Genomic DNA, 21,746 nt, shown 5'->3' with positions numbered 1-21,746 from the left:
CTCAGGCCTTATCATCCCCCAGATACATAGCAATACATGAAGCGGATGTGAGGGAAGCTCCATCCTCTCACTGGAACATTCGGGATAAGTTAGAGGTGCCCCATCCCTTTGATGAAACTGAACTCTCCTATTACTTCTCTGCTGGTAGAGTTTCAGACCCTTTCTGCCCTTAGTTATACCAGAATAAATCCAACTTTATTAGCTGGATAGCTTTATTAACTACAGTGGAATTGTTCCAAATCCCAGTGTAACTGGGCAGAATTTGGCCCATTGCCTCAAGTGACTATTTTTAACAAGTCAGAGAAAAGGCTGTAGAAGTCACTAGTTAATGACATTATCTGAGGTTCACCAAGTGCAGGTGCTTCCTATGAGGTGCTGTTTAGAAGTGCTATCCTTGTTGAAGGATCCTTTATCACAGAGCATTAGGAATTTAACACGATATTGACAAAGCCATGTCATAATTTCATTTTTAGGGTAGCCATTCCTGTGTCTGTTGCGCGAGGTGCAGTGTCACAAATAATTGATATGGACATGTCAGAAATTCAGTGCAGGGCTTCATAGATTGATGTTCACTGTAACATGCTTTACTGTGTTCTGACTTTCTGAAGCAGTGGCTTCTCAAGGCGACTCATTCTTTTCCTAGGCGATTTTAGGGCTCTTTCTCCTCTTCGGTTTAAACCAATAAAAATTGACATACTTTCCAAAAATCAAATCAGCCACCTGAAGAAAGCTTTTGCCGGGTTTGTAACACCTGCCACCCTCATTACTGGAAATGATCTGTCCCTGGCTCTCATTTAAGGAGTATCCAGGGGAACATGCAGCCATTTATTTTCTTGGATTTAAGCCCAGCTCATTTGAGACAGTTGTTTGTTAATACACCGTTCAGTACATCCCTCCCAGCCTCCCCCATAGTTAGATAAAACTACCAATCAGTCCCTTACTATTAGCTTGCTGTATGATGGTAAACATAGACATCTAGTGGCAGTTTAGTGCAGCGCACATAGCTTTTAAAACATCCTTTTGGAAGGCAAATAGAAATGCCCCAGGCTTCTCCTTCAGGTGTTTATTTTTCCCTTAAAAAGGATGAGAAGTCTGATTTTCTTCCAAGAGAAGCAGTGGAGGCCTCATCATTTCAAAATAGAGAACATGCTGTACAGAACAACCCTCTTAGGGGTGGTACCAGATGACAGAACAAGGAGTAATGGTCTCAAGTTGCAGTGGGGGAGGTTTAGGTTGGATATTAGGAAAAACTTTTTCACTAGGAGGGTGGTGAAGCACTGGAATGGGTTACCTAAGGAGGTGGTGGAATCTCCTTCCTTAGAGGTTTTTAAGGTCAGACTTGACAAAGCCTTGGCTGGGATGATTAAGTTGGGGATTGGTCCTGCTCTGAGCAGGGGGTTGGACTAGATGACCTCCTGAGGTCCCTTCCAACCCCGATATTCTATGATTCTATGATTCTTTTGGTGAAATGAGGGCAGGTTTCTTTTCTTGTATATTCTGTATTCATTCCCTCATTGAAACCCCTGTTGATGTCATGTGGAGAGAGTGCAGAACATGAATGTAACCCAGGCTGTGGACAGGAGAGTTGGAGCTTACTCTGAGATTGATCAGAATGCCGGGGAATCCTGAATCCCAATCATTACTCTCCTACAAAGACACAAGAGAAGGAAAAGCAAGAAAAACAAGTGTTTTAAAGAAAATCTCGCAGAGCAAATGTAGGGGTTAACAGATGGGTGGTTTTGAATTTATTACCTAAGGTTGGCAAAGTCAATAGAAATAAAGGAAATCAGAGGCACAGCTAGTTGAACTTTGACAAAGGAAATTACTAACACAGCTGCTAAGGAATTGCAACAGAAATCCTATCACCTAAGTTCTAGGATTGCCAATACAAATACAGTATTCCAGCCAATTGTATTCAGTGCACTTTAACCTGTTGATATTTTTCTTTCTACCTGGGCAGTTGTCTGGAGGGTGTGAACTAACCGTGGTGCTACAAGACTTCACAGCCAACCACAGCAGCGAGCTGAGCATCCAGGTGGGACAGACAGTGGAGTTACTGGAGAGGCCCAGTGAAAGGCCTGGCTGGTGTTTGGTACGGACAACTGAGCGGAGCCCCCCTCAAGAAGGCCTAGTCCCCAGCAGCACTCTCTGCATCTCTCATTCCCGGAGTAGTGTGGAGATGGATTGCTTCTTCCCTTCAGGAAAAGGTAGGCAGAAACCTAGCAAGGACTATTTCAGGTTTCCCCTTCTGAAATACACAACTATGTGATTTCTAGCATCACCCGCTTCCCAAGGAACAGATGTAAATAAGTTACATTTTAGTCATTAATACGTTCTACTAATACCTTCTTGTAAATCAATACAGTTCTAGGAAATCTCCATAAGAGTCTCTCTCTCTATTACCAGCATGGTTATTATCCTGAGACACGGGAGTGACAGATCATAGTATAATCATAGACTTTAATATATATCTAGGAGAAAATGTCTTTTGAATGCCATATGGGACCACCTTCAACTCCTAATGGTCTAAGAGAAGTGAAAGTTCAACTGTGTGTATTTTCAGAATGCCCATATTATACATCTGATGCTTTATGGATGCTGCAATGTACATTAATGCCAGTTCTTTTTGTTATCTTCCGACATGCTTGTCCCTTTGTCGATCCCTGCACACAAACTATCTTTTCACTGGTACAAGAGTCCGTAATTGCAGGTGAGCCCTGGTGATGTCTAGGTGATGTCTATTTCCTCTAGGAATATCTGATTGTCTCCATTTTAACTTATTCATCAGCTGAGTAGATTTACAACTTGACAGTGACAAAGACATAATGTTGAGTAAAATACAGTTTCTTGAGTAGATATAAAGGAATTGTGATGTTAGAATAGACTTTTGAAGATCAGATAGTCTTGCCTCTGGAAGTGACATATACTTGTATCTTAAGAGTAGGACGACCAGATGTCCCGATTTTATAGGGACAGTCCCGATTTTGGGGACTTTTTCTTATATAGATACCTATTACCCCCCACCCCCGTCCCGATTTTTTACACTTGCTATCTGGTCACCCTACTTAAGAGGAAGGTGAAATGACCTGTGTACTGTGGTACATCACGGTGAGAAAGATTCCTCCACAACCACTTATGCACGGAAACAAGAGGACTGATGCTCTCCTTCCAGATTTTACACTTAGCTGATGTTACTACAAAATGAAAATCCTTTTCATATAAATGCCTACAGTTAAAAAGTGAAATATTATTATTAATTTAGTCAAAAGTATGATTAATTTAGCAAGCCTGATTGAAAAAAAAATTCTAACCTAGACAAGGATATTTACTGTTCTAAAAAAAATTGATTGGGGGATAGATGGAGCAGTGCTGTCTGTATACTGCTTACTAAAGCCATCCTGCAGTCACCTGCTAGGATAGCTCCAAGCTGACAATGGTCAATACATGAAGCACCTTTAAAAAGAACTAGTGTGCTACTCTGACTAGCTGCACACAACAACATACATGCTGGAAGCTTGATCACACCTGCAAATTAGCAGACCACAACCTGTTGGGTCTATAGTGCTTGGCACCCTCATTGTCCTGGTCCCCTTTCAGTGTACTATTGAGCGCTAGGTGAGAATTCTGCCAAGCAAGAGTTTTAAGTGGGGTAGGGAGAAGAGGCTCCTTATATAGTATTCCTGACCCCCCAAGATACCAACCTGGCCTGGCCTTTCTGTTTGCGAATTTTCCCATTACAGCATAGGAGGCAGAATTAAATTCCTTCTCATTAAACAAAATAAGCTGGGAGGTTTTTATAAAAAGCATTAAAATGTGCTATATTCTGTCCTTGTTCCTTTCAAGAAACCTCCATCACCACTGACGTGGCTTTGCACAAAGATGAAAGAAAATAGAAAAATGAGTAGGGCAAACTCCTGTGTGTGTAGAGTACTAAAGATTTTGAGTCATGGTTTTCATTAGAGATGGGCCTGAACTAAAACACCAGATCAGATAACCACAGAACTAAGGGGGAAGGGAGTTCACACTCAGATTTGATATTCCCCAGTGGCCTCTCTCAATTATGGTCCTTCCCCATGCCCTATATTGCATCGGGAGAGGAGAAAAACATCCTGCTGCCACTGCTGCTGGTTGTAGGTGAGCCTAGAGCCCAAGAATCCCCAAACCTGATCTGAGTTTCACCTGTTTTTTGCTCAGTTCTACTGCTGCTTTTCCTGTCTATTGCATCCCTGGAGCCATGATGCACTGTGACAACTTTTGGTTATGCTACAGCAGGTGCTTGCCCTCCGTTCATTCACTAGAGGGTGCTGCTGAATTGTATTGTTAGACATGTACTGTGGTTAGTCTAGTGTGCATTTGAGAACTTGAATAATGGTAAAGTGCGGGGGGAGAAACATATAATTAAATATCAGTCGAGCCTCTGTACTGAAGTGATTTACATGAGGCAAGAGTGTTGCGTTGGGTAGGAATATTGTGACAAGGTACTCATGCTCTGGTATTTCACAGAGGTGAGCTGAAACTGGAAACTCCAGTCATAACCCATTCAGATTCCTGGCGCACTAGACTTTAAAATCCCAGGTCAGAACCTGCCCCTATAGTTCTTGTTCTAAGTTATATTTGAGACCAGAAAAACCACTGTTTTCCATTACTGGTAGAAATACTGCCAAAATTGCATGAAACAAGTTGATCTCATGAGATTTCTGCAATTTTGGGTCAAAATCTCAAGAGACAACTTTGCAGGATTTCAGTGCTGTTGAATCTGAACTCAACTGTATTTTTTGCTCTCCGAGCGGGTCAAAAAAGGGTATCAGTTTTTCATTAAAAAAATCTGTCCCCTTTTTCATTAAAAATGTCTAAATTTGAATGTTCTGAGCAGCTTAGGTTTTTGTATGGTGCCTGTCACTGCAGCAGCTGTTTTCAGACCAAAACCCAATCCCTTGCTTAAACTTCATTATAAACCAAGAGCAACTTATTAGCCTAGCTCTAATTTCTCAGTATTGCTTCATCAGCTCAGTGGTTCTCCAGCATTTTTATTTCATGGGCCAATTCACAATTTTATATGGAAAAATATAACAAGCAAACTTCACCTGTCTGTTTCAAATATGGAAGTCTGCACAACTATACAAAAGCAGCAGAGGGGTAGCTGCTGAAGCCTTGGCGTTAACATTATTTATAATTGTCTTTATAAGCAATATAATTTCAAGGACGGAAAGTCTTGTTACTTAAAACCTAGTGTCTCTATCAGTAAACTGGCCATCTGAGACATAATTTAGCAGATTTCTGTCAAAATATTAAAAAAAACTGCATCTGCTTAGTGAGAAATGGCAAATAATTGTATAATGAACTTTATATCTAATACTGTTTATATAAATCACCTTACACTGTTTATATAAATATGTGGGGTCTTAAAATGTAGTTTATATTGGCCATAAAGCCTAAAAACTTGTATGATTTGATGGGTTTGCTCCAACATTTTATCTAGCATCAGTGCAAGTGTCACCTAAAAAATATCAATCAATCAATGTTTGTAATAACTCTCCTGTTTAACGGCCAGTGAAGATGTAAAGGCAAAACTGACAAGTGCAGATGTATTAGACACTTTCTGCTGCTGTAGATTGACTGATTCCAAATGTGTTATGAAGGTTCTTTATTGTTTCTTTAAAAGTAACATAAAAAGATTTGAAAAATTATGAAGCACCCCAAGTAGAATAGAATAAAAACCAGTAAGAATCCCCATGGGTTTTGCTGATTTCTATTGTTGACGGACAATAGAACTAGAACTTTAAAATGCTTGTCTCAGAGCTTTCCCTTGCATTTGCTGCTGTTCACTGCTGTGCCTTTGAGAAAACACTGTGGTTTTTTTCATGACTAGATTACAGCTCAGAGTAATAGCGCAGGCCTAAATGTTCTGTATTTCTAACAGTCCAGCAGCATTTGAAATTACACATTTGTGAATAGGCACATGGTTTTCTAAACTTTGCCATCCCCAAGTAATTTAGGGCTGGTTGAGTAAAAGAAACTGTCCTGCAGCTTCTGGTACTGTACTTAGGAATTCATGATTTTTTTTTCCAACTAGCATTCCAAGGGAGAGATGAAGAAGAGGTGTGATCTACTAAGATTGAAATTCTGTCTGAACTATCCCACAGGGTACATCACAGAAAACAGTGACTTTTATTCCTGTCTATTTTGCTGTACAATTGTGCTCTAAGGTATTAGACAATAATTCTCAAATTAGGGGAGTGAAATCTATATGAATGGAAAGAAACCTAATAACCTAGCAAATGTACATTAAATAAATTGAGGCAAGTTTACCCTTCGTGTCACTTAGTTAATTTCATCTAAGGCTGTGAATGGACTAGACTACTCAAGCTAGCTTGAATCCAGCTAGTGCGAACAATAATAGCAGTGAAGAGAGCACAGTGTGGGCTTCAGCACAAGTAGTATATGTGCAATGGTACAGACCCTAAGTGTGTGCTCTTCTCGCTAGTCTGTGCTGAAGCCCATGCTACTGTTACCTGTGCTAGCTGGATTCCTGCTAGCTCAGATAAGCTAATCCATGCACAGTTTTGCCGTGTAGTGAGTCCGAGGATGAATTTGGCCCATATGGCCCTTAGAAGAAATGCAGTTAACAAGTTATCTTGAACTTAGAATTTATCATATTGCCCTATCATTTCAATGTAACATCAACATGATAGTTTAGCTTAAAATTCTAGAGTAACAAATTAAGGTTCTCACAGCACATTTTAAACACCCACATTGCACAGAAAGGAACTTATTAAAAACGACTCTAAAGTATTCTGCAGCAGTTGTTTTGTACCAATAATGGAAAGTACTGGAGCAGTTGCTTATGAGGGCATATTTTATACATACTCATAAAACTTCAATAAAAGGTAATGGGACTTGTGTTTGCATATCCAAATGGTGCAATTGGGCCAATTGTATATTCAAGTTATATTTAACAGCATAGCTACTAATAAAAAACATTCCATGTATCTAACATGGGTAAATTAATTTGACTGTGAGATTCTTTTGAATTTCCTGACTCTGTGCCTGATTCTCATTTTACAAGGTAACAGGGCAAGGTGCTACCAGCCTGTCTGTTATGGGTCATGGACTGTGGGAGTTATAGTCCCTGGTGGAGTATGTGACCTGAATGAGCACATGACTGATAGACGGGGCCGGCTCCAGGCACCAGCTTAACAAGCAGGTGCTTGGGGCGGCCAAGGGAGAGGGACGGCACCTGCGGCAATTCGAGGGCGGCAGGTCCCTCACTCCCTCTAGGAGCGAAGGACCTGCCACTGAACTGCCGCCGCCGATCGCGGCTTTTTTTTTTTTTTTTTTTGCTTGGGGCGGCAGAAATGCTGGAGCCAGCCCTGCTGATAGAGGAGTCATATGGCTGCCTGGTGGGCTATAAAAGGAGGCTGCCTTCTCTTACTAAAAAGATATGAGGCAGGAGGAAGGAAATAGATAAGATTTGTTGGGTATGGGTGGGGCAAGAAGGATGATCTCAATGAACAAAGGGGTCAACAGGAGACTCCCTCTTCTCCATCTCCCTCCTCTCCACACACACACACACACACACACACCAGATATACACCTTTCTTCATTCTGTAGTCACTATGTTGGGGAGATGAAAGTTCTTTTAGCACGTTTTAGAACAAATTGATAAATTAAACAGTAATAAGTCACCAGGACCACACGGTTTTTACCCAAGAGTTCTGAAGGAACTCAAATATGAAATTGCAGAACCTCTAACTGTGGTATAAAACCTATTGCTTAAATCAACCTTTGTACCAGATGACTGGAGGATGGCTAATATAACACCGATTTTTTTTAAAAGGCTCCAGGGGTGATCCTGGCAATTTCAGGCTGGTAAGCCTAACTTCAGTACCAGGCTAATTGGTCAAAACTATTAAAGAACAGAATTATCAGACACATAAATGAACACAATATGTTGGGAAAGAGTCAACATGCATTTTGTAAGGGGAAATCATGCCTCACCAATCCATTAGAATTCTTTGAGGTGATCAACAAGCATGTGGACAGGGGTGAGCCAGTGGATATAGCATACTTCCAGAAAGTCTTTGACACCAAAGGCTCATAAGCAGTCATGGGATGAGAGGGAAGGTCCTCCCATGGATTAGTAAAAGATAGGAAACAATGGGTAGCAAATAAATGGTAAGTTTTCACAATGGAGAGAGGTAAATAGTGGGGTCTCCCAAAGATCAGTACTGGGTACAATGCTGTTCAACATATTCATAAATGATCAGGAAAGGGGGATAAACAGTGAGGTGATAAAGTTTGCAGACTACACAAAACTATTCAAGATAGTTAAGTCCAAAGCAGACTGTGAAGAGTTACAAAGGGATCTCACAAAACTGGGTGACTGGGCAACAAAATGGCACATTAAATTCACTGTTGAAAAATGCAAAGCAATGCACATTGGAAAACATAATCCCAATTATACATACAAAATGATGGGGTCTAAATTAGCTGATACCACTCAAAAAAGAGATCTTGGATCATCGCAGATAGTTCTCAGAAAACATCTGCTCAATGTGCAGCAACAATCAAAATAGCTAACACAATGTTAGGAACCATTAGGCAGGGGATAGATAATATTAGAAAAATACAGTGCCATTATATAAATCAATGATATACCAATACCTTGATTCCTGCATGCATTTCTGGTTGCCCCATCTCAAAAAAAGATATATTTGAATTGGAAAAAGTACAGAGAAGGGCATGGATAGGGATATGGAACAGCTTCCATCTAGGGAGAGATTAAAAAGACTGGAACTGTTCATCTTAGAAAGAGATGACTAAGGAGGTGTGATATGATAGAGGCCTATAACATTACGAATGGTGTAGAGAAAGTGAATAAGGAAGTGTTATTTACCCCTTCACATGGCACAAGAACCAGGGGTCTCCCAGTGAAATGAATAGTCAGCATGTTTAAAACAAACATAAGCAAGTACTTCTTCACACAATGCACAGTCAAACTGTGGAACTGTTTTCCAGGAGATGTTGTGAAGGCCGAAAGTATAACTGGGTTCAAAAAAATTAGATAAGTTCATGGAGGGTAGCTCCATCAATGCCTATTTGCCAAGCTGGTCAGGGATGCAACCTCATGCCCTGGTGTCCCTAAACCTCTGATTGCCAGATGCTGGCACTGGATGACGGGATGGATCACTCAATAATTATCCTGTTCTGTTCAGTCCCTCTGTAACATCTGGCACCAGCCACTGTCAGAAAACAGATACTGGGCTAGATGAACCATTGGTCTTACCAAGTATGAACATTCACATATATGGCTGCAAAAGCTGTTGTGGAAGAGAACAGCTTCTGGTTGGCTGCCTTGGCTTTTGTGCCCTCCAGCCCTCCCAAAAAGGATTCCAATAAATATTCTTGTACTAATAGGCATTATAACTTCTTCCCACATCTCTGTTAAATTTTTGCATCTCATATTTTATGACTGTTTCAGGACTAGACTGCTTTATTCTGCTCCTGTTCAGCTCTGGCTATGCTGAGTATTAAATTACAATCCACATTGGTTTGTGTGGTTTCTCTGCTTTGGTTTAAATAATCCCTTTTACAAAATCTATTTAATGGTAATGATTCCTGATTTCCCAGGGGAGCCATGAGAGGATGATTCAGAAAATTTTAGTATATTACACAAAACCTTCAGTTGGTCTTGTAAAGGCTGAGAAGTTGTTTGGGTTTCTAAGAGTTTTAATTAAGAGCAGTCAGTTAAAGAGTTTAGGCTGTGTGATCTCAAGGAAACATTATTAGTTAACACAATCAATGTAACTGGCACATAAACAGCCCATGGAGTTTCTCTTGAACAAACAATACTCGGGCTCCTGCTGTCAGCATAAATAGACAGTATCTAAATAAAAGACATTCCTTTACCTGGGTTCCAAATCACACTTCAGCAGGTAGGCTCGAACTCTTTCATTGATTATCTTTTAGTAGAGAGATGGTCTCATGGCTACTTCCCCCTGCCATCGCATATTATCCCTGTAAAAAGCACAGCAGTAACTTACGTACAAAAAGTTATGCTAAGAAAGGATGGCACTTTCACTTGTCTTCTAACATGATAGAGCAGCTGGAAACAAGATGGATAACCAGCACTGGATGACCTTCCTACCACCTCTTCATGGACCACCACCAAGTGCTACATATACAACCATTTGTCTAAAGACCACACTTTGGGAACAACTGATTTTTGCTATTAAAACTGGAAGATTTAAAAAGCTCATTTAGAGAGGAGGCCTGGACCAAAACACACTTAAGCCTTAGAAAAGTTCAAATCTGAACTTGGCAGCATAAGACCATCTATAATTTAATTTGCTTTTTATTATCTACTGAATTTTTGCCTTCTGCTCACAGGCCAATCCTGCATCCCTACTCCTATGAGTCATGCAAGTGACGTTAATGGGAATATAAAGAAATGAGAAATCCAAATTGAAAGTACTCTGAAGGGAAAATGAAGCTAGTCCAGCTTCATCTTTCTAAACTAGTGTTTCCCCCAAGTCTGGGGTGGCCCCTGAGATGGGGCACAAAGGTCCAACTCAGGGGCATGGACAGGCCTTTCAGTTCTTCTCCAGGGTCTCACTTTACATACAAATAAATTACGGGTGAAATTCAGACCCTTTTGAAGTGACAAAACTCTCAAGCTGAGATCCTCAAAGGCTCCTAACTTCCATTGATTTCATTCTGAGAATTTTGTCATTTACTTCAAAAGGGTCTGAATTTCACCCTTAATTTGAAATCAATGGAAATTAGGAATCTAAATAGCTTTGAGGATCTGGGCCTCATTGATTACAGTGGGGCCAGGATTTCACCCTAAGTCTTTTGCTGTTATACTTGTGTGACGAAGTGGGACTGTTCTTAATGTTTCCTCTGAATACTGTGTGGGTGCCTCAGTTTCCCCTATGCATTTCTTAAGTCTCTAGGTGGTGGGGAAAGGCCAGTGTACATAAATCACTGACACTCTGTCTCCCTGGCAACAAATGGCCAGGGCCCCTCCCTCCTCCTCCTCCCCCCCAAGGAAATAGCTAAAGGTGAACAAAGAGATCAGGTGACCTCCTGGCCCAGAAAAGAGACAAAGCCGAGAGAAGGAGGGGCTGGAGGGGGTTTGGGACTTGGAGCTACCTGGGGACTAGGAGTGAGGGCAGACATGGGTGTCTGGCTCTCTGAACCCCATAATGGACCCAGCCGAGGGGTCCCGTTCGCCGCTGTACCTACAAGCTCTGTTTTAGACCATGTTCCTGTCATCTAATAAACCTCTGTTTTACTGGCTGGCTGAGAGTCACGTCTGACTGCGAAGTGGGGGGTGCAGAACCCTTTGGCTTCCCCAGGACCCCGCCTGGGCAGACTCGCTGTGGGAAGCGCACGGAGGGGCATATGCTGAATGCTCCCAGGAGAGATCCAGGAGGTGAAGCCGTGTGAGCTTCTTGCCCTGAAGACAGTCTGCTCCAAGGGAGAGGAGGCTCCCCAAAGCCCTGACTGGCTTTGTGGGGAGCAGTTCCAGAGCATCGCCCGGGGACTCCGTGACAACTTGTGAAAACCTTTGAAACATGGCCCCAGTGTAAGCAATGTCTGCCTGAGTTTATAGATACCTTGAAACAATGGGTCTGAGGTGTTAACCATATATAATAATTTGGTAAGTAACAGTGTCAATAAAGTCAATTGTACTTGCGGCTTCAGCTGGAATAGTATATATCCAAAGCACTGCACCTGAATCGTGATTTTTACTGAGAATGACTTTTCTGAGGAATGCTGTGATAAAACAGGAAAGGCTATTTTGGGGAAGCAATTCTGCTATTGTTTAACTGATTTTTATTATTTAAAACAAAGAGGACTTTGTTTAAAGAGAAAAGGCCTGTGAATTTCCTTATTTACTTTGGCTTCGCTTCCCCTTTATTGGGAGGTGAAACTTTGCCCATCTAATCCCATTACTTTAACCTAAAATTCAGCAATAACATAGGTCATGCTCTGGTTTCATTATAACAGACACAAGCCTGGTTTTGAATATGTGATGGACGAGTGAGATTATCAAGAACAATAGAGGAATTCTATATCTTGTCCTAATACAGAAGGTTGGCCAAATTATGCAGTCACATAAATGGTGTTAAGTATCAAAGGGGTAGCCGTGTTAGTCTGGATCTGTAAAAGCAGCAAAGAGTCCTGTGGCACCTTATAGACTAACAGACGTATAAGAGCATGAGCTTTCATGGGTGAATACCCACTTCTTCGGTTGCATCCAAAGAAGTGGGTATTCACCCACGAAAGCTCATGCTCCTATACGTCTGTTGGTCTATAAGGTGCCACAGGACTCTTTGCTGCCTATAAATGGTGTTGTAAATCACACAGCAGTGTCAAGGAAAATTGGAATGTGATGGTATCACTTGCACTGATTTGACATTCATTGGGGCGTATTCTCCTCACCTCAGTGTAAATAAGAAGTTACTCCACTGTAGTTGATGGAGTTACACTGCTGTAACTGAGAAGAGACTAAGGCCCCATAGATGTAACTCACGCATCAAGGGACCAGAAGGAAACAGGTGACAGGAAAAGCAATTAATTGCAGGATGTAAGATAAAATAGGCCCTCTCATTGTTGCTTTTCTAGATACACCTCCTTCCATCTTTTCAGCATGTAAATTACACTCACTTTGCATAATTATTGAATGCCATGCTATTTGTTTGGTCATGGTGTGTATTAGCCCCTGATCAAGAATTAGGGCCCCACTGTGCCAGGCACTGTACCCAAACAATGTGCACGTACACACAATGAAAAGGTAGTCCCTGTCCCAAAGAGTGTACAGTCTAAGTATAAAACAAGAGACTACAGATGGATGCAATAAATATGGTGAGCACAAGGTAAAATTGGATGAAACTGTAACTGGATTAAATTCTATAGTCGATATTACACAAGAGGTCAGATTAGATGATTTGATGGTCCCTTCTGGTGACCACTAGCACTCACTTTCTAATGTGTAACCTACTGCACCATTTAGGGCACGGCTAATTTGGCCTGAAGTCTCTCATGCAGTCGCATTTCCTGACAATTTGGCCGTGTGAATTTCTTGGTTGAAATACTGGCACTATTTTCTCCAATTGGGACTGAATGTGGAATATAATCGCTGCCTGTGGAGATCAGCAAATCATTTGTCAGTGTGTTTTCAGGATGGATGCTCAAACAAAGCTTCGGTGGCATAGAAAATGGAGCATAAATTGCAGCCACTTCAAAGTGGCAAAATCGGAAGAGTAAGACACCAGACAAGTGTCAGAGAAAAAAGGATGTCATTGCATAGGATGATGCTAAACTTGCTTCCAGTGATCTCCCTGAGAACAGGGAATTAATGCTTCAGAAGCGTTAAAAACTAAAGTCTCCGAGGAAGGAAATAGTCCAGAGTTTATCGCCAATATGCAGACTCCTGTCAACACTTCTCTTAGTGGTGCTGCTGAAATGCCTATCTCTACGGAAAAATCTTCCCTCTCAGGATAAGTGGTTATTTGTTTCCTTCTGATATGCTTGTGGTTTTGCTGGTGAGGCAGTTTTTGGAACTGAGTTTAACTTCCCTAGTTGCAGCTATTCTATTTTATGGTGAGATGATCCTTTGCAACCGGACTAGCCAGGCTTCATAACAGACATCTCCACTGGGGATTGTGGGGGAAGAGCAATAAGGATCTTCCGAGGCTCCCTCTTCCGACCTCCCCAAACCTGTTCACCCAGACACTCATCTAATTTAACTGGTTTCTGCTGCAGTGCCTACAAAAGGTGAAGTGGGATATGTGGTTTAGCAAGGAGATCCGAGGCAGAGAAGAAAATAAGCAATGGAACGATCAAGATACTCATGTGCTTTCCCAAGTGAACATGTGACCTTACTATAAAGTCCCTTCTCTTGCTTCTCGACATTTGTCTTCTTATGAGCTTACTTGTGTCCCATTGCAGTTTGATTGTAAAGCCTTTGATGGAAGGACATTTTGGAGCCCTCCAGAGGACAAACGTAATGCAGATTGACAGCAGTCATCCACAGCTGTAATTGCAGTCTCAGAGTTGTAGTAGCCTCCAGACCAGCGCGCTCCCTCTGTGTTGGGGAAACTGACTGGTGAATCTACGAAGTTATAGGTCTACCATGTATTTCTCTCCTGGCTTCATTCAGCCCCTTTCTGAGAGGGCCAGATTAAGGCAAATTGGGATCCTAGCCACTGCATGAAATGAGGCCACCCATTTGCTCCCCACCCCCGCATATTGAGTGATGGCAGGAGTACTCTTTCTTCCCCTCTCCCCCAACAGACAGTAGCACAGTGCCTCCTTCTCCCTCCATAGAGTGGTAACAGAAGCCCCTCCCCTTGGGAAAACAAGGATGGCAGCAGGCGTCCCCTTTACCATTCATAGATGAAGCAGTAGCTGAAAGGGGCCTCAGTACTTGCCCCAGCAGCTGGGACATGTTTAGTTGAGTGGTCGGATTGGGCTCACTGCCGCTGCCGCCTCCTGCTACACACACAGTCCTGTGATGAGGGACCATTCCCAGAGCAAGGAGTCTTGGAGTTAACACTTCATTGAAATATATGAGGTAGTTCCCTCCTCTCGGAGCTATTATTTCAGGCTGTTTGCACACTCAGGCAGATACTGCTATACTGGTTACACAGATCATGTTTTCAAGCTTTTATTCATGACCACAAGTTAGAAATTAAGCCTTTATTTTTAAATGAAAACTGAGATTCTGATGCATTGACTTGACTGCCAGGGTCCTACACACAAGCATTGTGGCAATGAATGCTCCATTAGGTAAACAAACTTTTAAACCTTTAAGCAAGACTGCCTTGTGGGGACAGTTTTAACTGTGGAGTATCTCCTAGCACACGCGAAAAAAAGAAATATAACTTGCCATGGATGGATGTACCTGAAGGGGTTCCACATGAAGTACTGATTATGATTCTCAAGTCATAGGACAGGATTTTTATGAGCACTAGTCTGAAGCCAACAATTATAACCCCTCTTTCTTCCCCCACAAATAAAAACATGCAGCCCAGAGGAACAGTGTAAAAATAACTTGTCTTGGTTTGAATAGGATATATACACTACTTTCTCTGTATCTGCTCCTGCTTCTTGAAATGTATGAGGTAGGTGAGAGAGTTGTGTAGTAGCACTTTGCCCAGCCAGCTAGCAGGAAGGTCACCAATGTTCATTACCAAAAGAGTGTGACTGGAGCTTGTGAGTGGCTTGGGTCTTGCTTTTCCTCTGCAGCTCTGGTTGAACTAAATTTAGCAAAGTAACACGCTGATGTCTGGCTGTAATCCACCTGAGATTATGGTGGGAAAAGTGGGATCTGGCCCATTGGCCTAGAGTTTCTGCTGTGTAACCAAGTTCAGTGGGCCACCATTCATTATTATACTCCTGGCCTGTTGAACATGGATTTATTCACCAGTCTTTTTTGCCCTGAAATTCGTGAGATTTAAGAGTGAAGGGACAATAAAACAGAACAGATTCTGGGTTTATGCCTGTTTTCTTTACTAAGCTAATGTTGATGCATGGATTATGGGGGCACATCCTGCTAAAAATGGTACCCAAGTGTATTGCCTTTTCAGCTGTACCAGAAAGCAAGGGGAACAAAGCCAGGACCAGTATTCACAGCTTTAGCTGGCTTCTGGGCAGTCCCTCCTTTATTAATTTTAAACAAATAGTTTATGAACCAGTTTTAAAGTGAGCTAGCTGTGATGAAAGTCTAATTTCACTGACCAGTCAGAGCCAAAGCCCAGCACACTGAAATGCCTAGCACACAAGTATTAAATAACTGATTGCAGTTTATTGGGTATGTTTCTGTAAATTGGCTACAGCAGATGCGTCACAGATTTGATATACTTATGCTAACACAACGAGCCTGATTCTCTTCTCATTTATACCAGTCTATCAACTTCACTGGAGTTATCATCATTTTGAAAGATGTAAATCAGGAATAAGAGTCAAACCTAATGTCAGTTTCATTAGGGGCAGATTAGTCCCAGACTCCAAAAATGCATTCATTTATATTTGTTTTCTTAAACAACATATTGTATATTTATATTACTGCCACCAAAAAGGTGCCAGTTAAAAGGCAATTCCCTTCCACATTAGGACAGGTTAAAGCATTCTCGAGTGTGGTTTGCTGTAGAGAATATTCAAAGGTACATTTACATATATTTCCACAGGGGCGTGCACCAGAGGGAGGAAAGCAGGGGCACAGGCCTCCTCAATAGTCGGCGGGGGCACAGAGCGAGCTCCAGCCCCGGGGGCCCAGAGCGAGCACCTCCAAAAGTCGTCAAATTTAAATACATGCACACCCCTGTATTTCTTATCAGTCTTTTGTGGTATTCTTTGGAAGTTAGTGATTCTACAGAACCAACCTGTCAGGAATGGTCTAGTTATTACATACTCCTGCCTTGAGTGCAGGGGACTGTACTAATTGACCTATTGAGGTCCTTTCCAGTCCTACACTTCTAGGATTCTATGACTGTTAGAGAGAGAAAAATCTCTACAGACCTCCTAGTCTTCTGTGTGACTAAGGATGCTTCAAGGGCAGTTTCTGATATATACACCCACCACTGAGGCCGAATACATGAGCAGACTGAACTAATTTTCTCAGCATTCCTGTGATGGGGTATAATGGCTTCCATACACTCCTTTCTGTAATCCACTGAGCAGCACACTTTCCCTCTGTGCAATTTGGTCTTCATTATGCTCAGGTTTATGCACATTTAACCACCAATTAAAAGGTACCCAGAAAAAATGTATGACAGTTGCTGTATCATCTCCAGGGCTCCTAGAAATCTGTTTGCCATGGAAAAACGTGGAATTTGCATTTTTACAGAGAACCTTTAGTGTTTATAGGTGCTTGGGCTGTCAGCCCTGGTTTGGTTAATAGAGAGAGGCGCATAACAGAGGCTCTATTGTATATCAATAAAACATAGTGTTCAACTGATATCTATCTATAGTGTGGCTAGGGAAACTAAAGTTCAGCATTTCATTTTAATCGCAGAAAAACACAGATGTTTAGGGTTTATTTGGGAATTTGTTGGTTTGTTTTTTAAAATCACGAAATAGAATCCCTGCTCATCTCTATCACTTTAGCGTTCAGAGCACTGTTAAGGATTAATAAATTAACCTTCAGCATGCAGCCCACAACTTCTTTTTTTATCTTAGCAATTGTTTGATGTTGGACTAAACTTGTGGAGGATGATTTATACAGGTGTTGCTGTAATTATTGCCTTGGGGACAAGACCCCATGCTGCAAACTCTCACTGACAGAAGGAGTCCTGTCAGCTTCAGAAGGAGCAAGATTGGGGTCCTAAAATGGCGGCAAAGTGACTGTTGCAGACAACAGCAATTTTGTTTTGATTGGTGCACCAGTAAACATGCTTTACAGGAACCATAGACCTCAGACTCATTTTTGTTTTACCTCTGTAATTTATGAATGCTGCAGCTCCTGGGGATTGCTTCCATATGCCAACAAGTCCTTCCATACCCTAGACATTTAATTTTGAGAAATTCCTCTTTGAAGTTATAGGACCAAATTCAATCACTAGTACAAGTTCCAATTACAGTTAATGGCAGCTGTGTCCACTTAGTCATAGGATGAACTGAATCTGTAGTGCTGTTCTCTTCTTTCACCTGGAAGGGGTGAATGACTATAACATGAATTTGTATTTAATCATGTATTCTTATTTAGTAAATATTTTGCTAAGTGAGATACATATTATAACTTTAGCCCTCTTAAGAAAATCTCCAGGGCTAATGTCTAGCTTTAATCTTAGCAGTATTACCAACCCCACATATTCAGAAATCAAGGTCTCCCTCCTCCCCACCCCCCAAAAAATCACAAGATTTAAAATATATACAAAATTTGGTTTCTTTTGATTTGCCTTCTGTTTTTTTGAGCAGTTAGGTTATGCATGAATCATGATTTCAAGCTTTCCTCTGCAACCATGAGGGATGGAAACATTTTGTTTGTTTTAAATGAAAGCTGAGATTCTCATGTATCCAAAGTCCTAGTTCCTGGAGTCACCTAAGAAAAACACCAAATATTGACAAACTCCAATAATAAAGCCACAAGAGCTGTCAATACTCGCTTAGTAACATATCAATTTGTCTTCAATACACATTTCTTAGGGGATGTTTATCAAGTTAATGGATCAAATCCTGCCCTCATTCCAGTCAAGGGCAAAATTGCAATTAGGGTGCCCAGATAGCAACAGTGAAAAAACGGGACAGGGGGAGGGAGTAATAGGCACCTATATAAGAAAAAGTCCCAAAAAACAGGACTGTCCCTTTAAAAACGGGACATCTAGTCACCCTAATTGGAATTCACTTCAATAAATACAGGATGAGGTCCCAAGCTGGCTGCCAGAGCCATCAAAATAACAGCAGGTTAGATTTTTTCCCTCTGTGATACAAGAACTGGACACTAGGTGTCTCTGTGAACTCACCAAAACAGAGACTTTCTGTTTGGCCAACATTGCTCATTGTTGGGGTCATACTAATTAGCGCTGCACATTCCCTATTACATCAGGGGTTGTGAACACGGTAGACCTTGCTGGTGTTGTGGCCCTAACCCAAGGTGTCAAAGAGGGCTTTCAGGCATTGGCAAAACGTGAATTATTCACAGCCACTATATAATGAAACAAACATCTGTCCCTTAGTTTAAATCACTAAAGTAATGGCAGTCCTCAGACATGGTCCAAAACATGTAGCATGAAGAAAATGAGAAGCCACAGGCCAACAGGGGGAAAGCAAAATGCAGCACCTGTTTGTTCTTCACTAGTTGCTAACTGCTTTCTGATGTATATTGCCTCTTAGAAATGTTAACAGGCTCTGTCTCTTCCATAACAAGAATACAAAAAGTAATTGTAAGAATTATAGACCACTTAAAGGTCACACAGACCATGGGATTGGTAGTCAGACATCCTGTTCCCACCTACCTGCTGTATAAATCCTAAGTATTGTTATAAAAAAAATGAAATTCCAAGTGCAAATCATTCACAAAACAAATTTTGCCTCTGAACACTTGGAAAGACAGAAACATAACTCAGATCAACATTGTGTCAACTAAAACCCAGTCAATCCTCATTCCTTTTTACCCTAGGGTTTATTTTTCTAACTCTATACTTTTTCTTTCTGTTACACTTGTTTAGTTCAGTAGCAGATAGAGCCCCGGTGGAGTTAAACTTTTTTTAAGAGGTTTTTGTTTGTTTGTTTCTTGACTACTACTTCACATTCTCCACTGAAGATCTTACTCACCAGCCCCTGCTAATAGATCACAGGCAACCAGATTGCCAGGTGCTTTCATTCCACAGCAATCCTAACAGTTTTTCTATTTGGAACACGTTTTAACCCCATCCCAGGCAAATCCACCATTAGGAGATCTAGTATCAGAAATAATGGGTTTGACACCAGTTATCAAGTATTGCAAAGGCAATATGAAATGCCCTATCAAAATTTAGTACAATCTACTCCTTTACAATGCTATCTTCTATGTAGCATGTCCCATATTGTTTTACAATTCCAAAGCAAAACCACTACTAAACTATGAGATAGAGTAACATAGGTCTTCAGCCTACCCTTAAAAATAAATACTGTATAATAGCGAGAATGAACAAAGAAAGAAGTTCCAAATTCAGGAAATGTCACAGTGAAAGGCTAGAGAATAGACAGGCTTGAATCGAAGTATAAGCATTACTAGAAGCCCTTGCATCAGAAAACTTCTGACAGATATAATCTACTAGAAACACTGATTGTGTAATTAACAGAATTATGAGTCTTCTCCCATAGACTCTCACAGTCAGCATGTGTGGACTGCTAAGAACAATGTTGATCATTAAACAGTGTTTTGTATCTGTAGCCAAAGCCACCTGATTGAAAACTACATTGAAGTAGAAGGGATGTGTGTAGTTTTCTTAGTATATCCAGCTGCTAGAAGAAATCCAGTCAAAGCCTTTCCAGAGGTGAACTGCATGCACTAGTCAATACGTATTTTATTTCTTTATGGGTGTGACTGTAATTTGTTTTCTTGGTAGATGAAAGATTCCTTGTGTAATATTTTGGTTACAAAGTAGCACACTTGATAGTAGGTGTGTAAAAGGAGGAGTTTCACCCCTACAGCGTCTTTATATTGCATAATGTGATGAGAGTAGTCTTCTGGGATGTGAGTTCAGCCAACAGCTGGGCGTGTGGGTGTGACTCCACCCCTGCCCTCCCTTAAGTAGCTCCTCCTGTTTCCAAGGTGGTTTGCTGGCAAGTTAGAGTAGAGGCAATACTTATGGTGTTTAGTGCTGAGTTTAGGTAATATTACAGTTTCCTGGTGGATTTTTTTTTATGGGGGCTGGTGACCACTTGCTATGAACAGCACAGAAACAGAATGAAAGGTGGGAGGCACAGTTATTCCAGCAGTTCATGTTTGGGATGGTTCTTTTCAAAGTGTTGCTGCTGTTTTCCATGCAAAGGTCAGTAGCTGCTGAACTGTTTCTCTTTTGAAATAGATTTGAGAATAATAGCTGAGCTGGGAAAGGGGCACTGGGGTGGATGGGTTCTTGAGCAAGGCTTTGATATGTTACTCTGTATAGAATTAGATACTTCAAACTGACTAGGTTAATAACATACTTAAGTAGCTTCCACTCTGACTGGAATGGGTAGCAATGTAATAGCATTCCTTTTTGTAAGAGCTCACTGTAGTTGCTAAAGCTTATGGAAAGGGGTTATGTGTACTGGATATACTATAGTGATTAAAATAGTGGTGTATTTTTCAACTTGTGTATGGATCTAATCTGATTAACCACTATAGAGAAGGAAAAGACACTAGTTGCTTTATGGAAACATCCTATAGAATTTCAGAGAAAGGAACCTTCCCTTCTGCCCCCCCCCCCACCCCCACCCCCCTGATAGTTCTTGTAACCATTCAATACATAACTATTTTTCTTCTATAGGCTGACTCAAATTTACAGAAAGGATATTCTCTCAAGCTGTATTGGATGGTTATTTGATGGTTACATACACTAACCCAAATTACATTGTTTTTTAGAGTGACTTCAATAGAAGCCTATTGAAATTGCATACACCTACTTCTATAGAACTCTTGCAAAAGGGAGGTGGCTTGTACAAAAAGAATTCTGTAATCTTAAAATGGTAAGGGCTAAGACTCATTGTATCCCTTTTCTGTTTTTGCAATACCACACTTGTAGATTCATAAGTTTTCTGTTTTAAAATAGGAGTGTGCATGAGGAACCACTCCACACCCCAGGCAGTTTTTATGAAATCAAAACCTAAATCATTTGAGTTTCCCTGTTCCTCTCACTGCCTCTCTTCTCTCCCCCCTCCCCCAAACCCCTGTCAGTCCTCTTCAATCTCAGCTGAGCTCTGCATCAGAACAGCTTGTAACAAGGATGTACAGTCCTTAAGCCATAAGAAGTGGCTGTTTCATGCCAAGGTCTGTAAACACAGATACACAAATTGTTTTTAGGAAAGCAATTGGTTTGGGGATATCTTCTGCAGAGAGAAGGCTCTGAATAAATTGCTGGTTAAGCATGTGCTGTAAGACAAGTTCTGTGTGTATTCAAGACTGTAAATGGCCCAGTCTGCTGTAGCTTTTTAAAACACTTTTAGAGATCTGCGTTACTTGTGTTTAAGGAGTTGGCAGTTTAATATTTGGAAAGGGACCTTAATAATTGGCATGTTATTCAAATACACCTTGTTTATTCACGTCCATA

General features: G+C 41.1%; 1 protein-coding gene across 7 annotated transcripts in view; it reads left to right on the top strand.

The window, feature by feature from the left end:
- The window catches only part of KALRN (kalirin RhoGEF kinase), a 732,870-nt gene that overhangs the window by 585,261 nt on the left and 125,863 nt on the right, over nt 1–21,746 (top strand). For 4 of the 7 annotated variants that reach the window (XM_054043358.1, XM_054043359.1, XM_054043357.1 and 1 more), the window contains exon 1: nt 20,284–20,486. In XM_054043358.1, coding sequence (XP_053899333.1) covers nt 20,402–20,486 — 85 coding nt within the window. In that variant the 5' untranslated portion in view covers nt 20,284–20,401. Of the gene's footprint in view, nt 1–1,960; nt 2,208–20,283; nt 20,487–21,746 lie in introns of those variants that run through there. The other 3 variants (XM_054043354.1, XM_054043355.1, XM_054043353.1) reach the window with 1 other exon arrangement.

Source organism: Malaclemys terrapin, chromosome 11, assembly GCF_027887155.1.
Source record: "Malaclemys terrapin pileata isolate rMalTer1 chromosome 11, rMalTer1.hap1, whole genome shotgun sequence".
In the NCBI taxonomy this organism is placed as follows: domain Eukaryota; kingdom Metazoa; phylum Chordata; order Testudines; family Emydidae; genus Malaclemys; species Malaclemys terrapin.
The sequence above is the reverse complement of the archived record's forward strand: the minus strand, read 5'-3'. Positions and strand labels throughout refer to the sequence as shown.